Source organism: Hyalella azteca, unplaced genomic scaffold (genome assembly GCF_000764305.2).
Source record: "Hyalella azteca isolate HAZT.00-mixed unplaced genomic scaffold, Hazt_2.0.2 contig13084, whole genome shotgun sequence".
NCBI classification, from domain to species: domain Eukaryota; kingdom Metazoa; phylum Arthropoda; class Malacostraca; order Amphipoda; family Hyalellidae; genus Hyalella; species Hyalella azteca.
In genome coordinates, this window is record NW_025943019.1 from 1 (window position 1) to 3,627 (window position 3,627).

The following is a 3,627-nucleotide window of genomic DNA, read 5'->3' on the forward strand; positions in this document are numbered from 1 at the left end:
CATCGACAACCCTTACCACGCAGTCACCAACCCCACGGTGAGTCGGTCTGCCACACGAAATACCGACTAAAGCTAGTGTTGCTGCTCCGTGTAACACTAAGGTTAGTGAAAATCAAATTTCTGATTAACGACCAAATTGAGGGTGCAGAACCAAAATGTACACTACAACCAATCGTCATTGGTCATAGGTATTGAGAGTAAGATTATATAAATTAAATTATCATTTTGAATCTAAGCATTACATTAAAGTCCAATTTCCCAATAGAATAAGCAAATTAATTTAAAAGAGAAAAAAAATGAAATTTAAACGACATCCACACTTACTAAGGAATAGAGAAACAGGTTTTAAGCACGATATAACTTAAGACACTAAAACGTTCGAGGCAGAAAAGTTTGCAGAACTGTCTACGAATGACGATAGTTGACGACGCGTTTAAGAGATTTATGATCGAATTTCATTTTAACCAGAAATTGGGTAAAGAATTTGAATTCGGTTTTCACTTGCAGCGAATGTTTGAACCACGCGACACTGACTCTTGATGACTCTTGAGGCCTGCTACAGAATCGCTGACTTTGAATACCTACTTATTCTAAAAATGAAATCAGAAAAATGGAATAAATGAAGGCAACCTAGAATCTATATGTACAAATTTACGGGGAGAAATGAGGAATTTCTCACACATCATCAATTATTGTCCTACAGTTTTGAAACTCATGTCTCATCAATTGATATCCTAAAGTTTTGGCAATCATGTCTCATCATCAATTATCATCCTAAAGTTTTGGCTTTGACCTGTAATGGATAATGAGTACTGATCGAGTGAATTTTAAAAGTTACGCTCCACTCAATAAGCTTGAACCCTCTCCAAGTGAGCCATGAGTCCGTAGTTGATCTTTGAAAAAAGTGATCGACAAATAACCCAGCTGTAGGAAATTTCTCGGCACAAAATCTAGAGGGCGGTTAAAAGGGATCGCCCCTGCAAACGAGGTGGCAGCCGGGGTTAGTGTTCACTCGAGTATTCCATCGAAATTTGCGCTGGGTGCTCCGTGGTTCCATCTAGAATAGATGAAACCACACTTTCCCAACGTCCGTATCATCCCTATGCTCTGGGAATAATTTTTGCCGTCTCCCTGTAATGAATAGCATCACCATTAGTAAACTCGTTTTTCTAAACAAAATAAGCTCAATACGCAACGATCAAATTGGACACCAAACGTAAACACGCTCATAGATAAGACGGCTTTTGTGAAGGTGGCGGGGAACTTAATCACTCCAGGAAGCGTTTCCAGCGGAGCTTCAAACGCAGTTTGATGCGTCACGCAATCTTGTAGTCAACTTCCCCAGAGCAACAGTCAATGGTTACAGCTCAGAGTACCATGATTAGAGCAGAGAGGTGCGGGTTCGATCCCAGCTCCGTTCACCAGTTTCTGGTCTGAATCGGCAAGGTGGCCGGGCGGTTAAGCACAACAGAATTCTAGCAGTAACATTAAAATTTAAAGTAAGTTGCTCTGACGCTCCCTGTAAACTACAGTGTGCACCATTAGGTAGGCACCCTGTACCCGTTTGAGAAATAAAACAACATTAAATTTTAAAATTACATTTTTAATTCATAATGACAACATGCACTTAAACTACACTTAATGATACGAAAATAAAATTAAAATATTCAGATAAATTATATACAAGGATAATTCCTGTTTTTCGATTTTGTGGAGCAAAAAAAAAACGAATCTGATAAACGGTTTGTACCAACAAAGGAATATAAACGAATAGAACGAATCATAAATATGTTTTTCTGATTTCTTACCAGGGAATGGTGAACCTCGGAGCATCCGTGAACAGCATGATGAAGAAGGAACTCGAGCAGCGTCTGAACGCGCCCGATGTACTTGTGTTCAAGCCTGCACAGCACCAGCACTACTACGACTTCACAGGCTCGGCACCTCTGCGTCACGCCCTGAGTGCCTTCCTCTCCAGGCATTTCGCTCAGGGCAGGCCTGTGCCACCTAACCAGGTGCTGCATGCGTAGAAGCACTTGCCTATTGCCCTCTTTGGGCTCTGGTTCATGTTGTTATGAGGACGTACATGCAGTATTTGCGTTCAAATGAAGGTTATTATGCCTTTTTCATCGAGTGTTTTTTCCCAATTGTTGGTGCTGATGAAATGTTCCTCCCCAGCTAGTCGTGATGAATGGGGTGACGTCATGCCTTAACTGCCTCGGCTTCGCGTGTTGTGACGCTGGAGACGTGGGCCTCACCACTACGCCCGTCTACGGCAAGATCTTCACCGACTTCCAAGAACGGGACAATCTCGACATGCGCGCCCTGCATCTGCTGCCAAAGGTGCATAATAGCAGGAGAAAGAGGGGTTCAACAGGCCAAAATTTAAAGGAAAATAACACGATTCTTTTTCCTTTTAAAATACGAGTTGCTAAACAAATCTAAGCATCATACCCTGGGCTGCATTGTTATGTACCTAAGCACTGATTAGAACTTTTCAATAGGCTAGAAATAATAAAAATACCTGAAAAAATTGCGGAAACAGGCAACTTTGAAAACTACTGTGGAAACAGGCAACACGTCTCTCTGCCGCGTCAATCAATGCACTAACTTGCGTGCTATTACAACCTTATACTAGCTGAGGTTCAATATTATTTTTTAATATATAAAATAATTACCGTGTCTAACTATGCCCCATTTCGCAATTTATCCCACATTCCCCTACTCGTAGTTGGCAAGATAGTTCGCGTAGATTGATGGCGATGGCTAAGGAAATTGGATTATCGAATAAGTTAGTAATTACGATTTCGTGTTTACTTTCTTGTATCTGCAGGATGTTGCGGGAACGACTGAGGACTTTACGGTGACCGCAGCACTGCTGGAAAGCCGGCTGCAGGAACTGCAACTGGAAGGGAAGAGAGTGAGGCTTATAGTGCTTATCAACCCTCACAATCCCCTGGGAAACGTGTGTCCCTCCCATCTATTTCTCGACCTGCTCAAGGTGTGCGCAAGGTAAGAAATATGTATTCGAAAATGTGTGCTAAATCATCTAAAATCCAAAGCCTAAAACTCACGGTGTTTACATAGTTCTACGGTATTTGTACATCAGCGCATGAAAGCTCACAAGGGACGCCGGGTTTACAAAGTTTAAATTATTTCTGAGCATACATAAACAGGAAATATTGGAGCAGAAAATGAAACACCGAAATCTTTTGTCGCCTCATTCCCTGTTCCAACCCTTTTTCTCGAACAAAAACTCTCATTATCAGGTGGTAGGACATGAATAGCATTGCAGATTAACGTATCCCTTAACAAAGGGTTCAGCGTCAGGCCAATCGTCTCAAGCCTTTACTCTGTCTCTTATGCGATTCCTTCAGTAAGTTTGTACTAACCAGCGCAAAAAGTCAATATGGCACTACAGGACTTTTCACGAATGAATTTGTTAATTGGCAAAAGATTAAGTACATTAACTTGGTAAACCATTAATTCCTTGACAATTTTATTTTCTCATTGTTACAGTTTCTCTGTCATAAAATGGATGTTAACAATACAGTTATTCGATTTATTCAAGACTGTTCAATGTTTATAATTGCAAAGAAGCACCCTTCAACTTGGATGCAATGAATT

General features: G+C 40.9%; 1 protein-coding gene across 1 annotated transcript; it reads left to right on the plus strand.

Moving 5' to 3' along the window:
* Positions 1–6: 6 nt before the first annotated feature.
* LOC108679362 (1-aminocyclopropane-1-carboxylate synthase-like protein 1) lies at positions 7–3,056 on the plus strand. The gene is made up of 4 exons (XM_018167973.2): positions 7–37; positions 1,812–2,015; positions 2,179–2,343; positions 2,834–3,056. The coding sequence occupies exons 2-4, from the start codon at positions 1,815–1,817 to the stop codon at positions 3,014–3,016; spliced, it is 549 nt and encodes a 182-aa protein (XP_018023462.1). The 5' UTR covers positions 7–37; positions 1,812–1,814; the 3' UTR covers positions 3,017–3,056.
* Positions 3,057–3,627: the final 571 nt, after the last annotated feature.

Bases quoted from the DNA above. Each gene is read 5' to 3' on its own strand.
- LOC108679362 (XM_018167973.2), top strand. From the start codon at position 1,815: ATGGTGAACCTCGGAGCATCCGTGAACAGCATGATGAAGAAGGAACTC. The intron at 2,016-2,178 runs GTGCTGCATGCG...GTTCCTCCCCAG, and splicing joins GGCCTGTGCCACCTAACCAG to CTAGTCGTGATGAATGGGGT. The intron at 2,344-2,833 runs GTGCATAATAGC...TTGTATCTGCAG, and splicing joins CCCTGCATCTGCTGCCAAAG to GATGTTGCGGGAACGACTGA.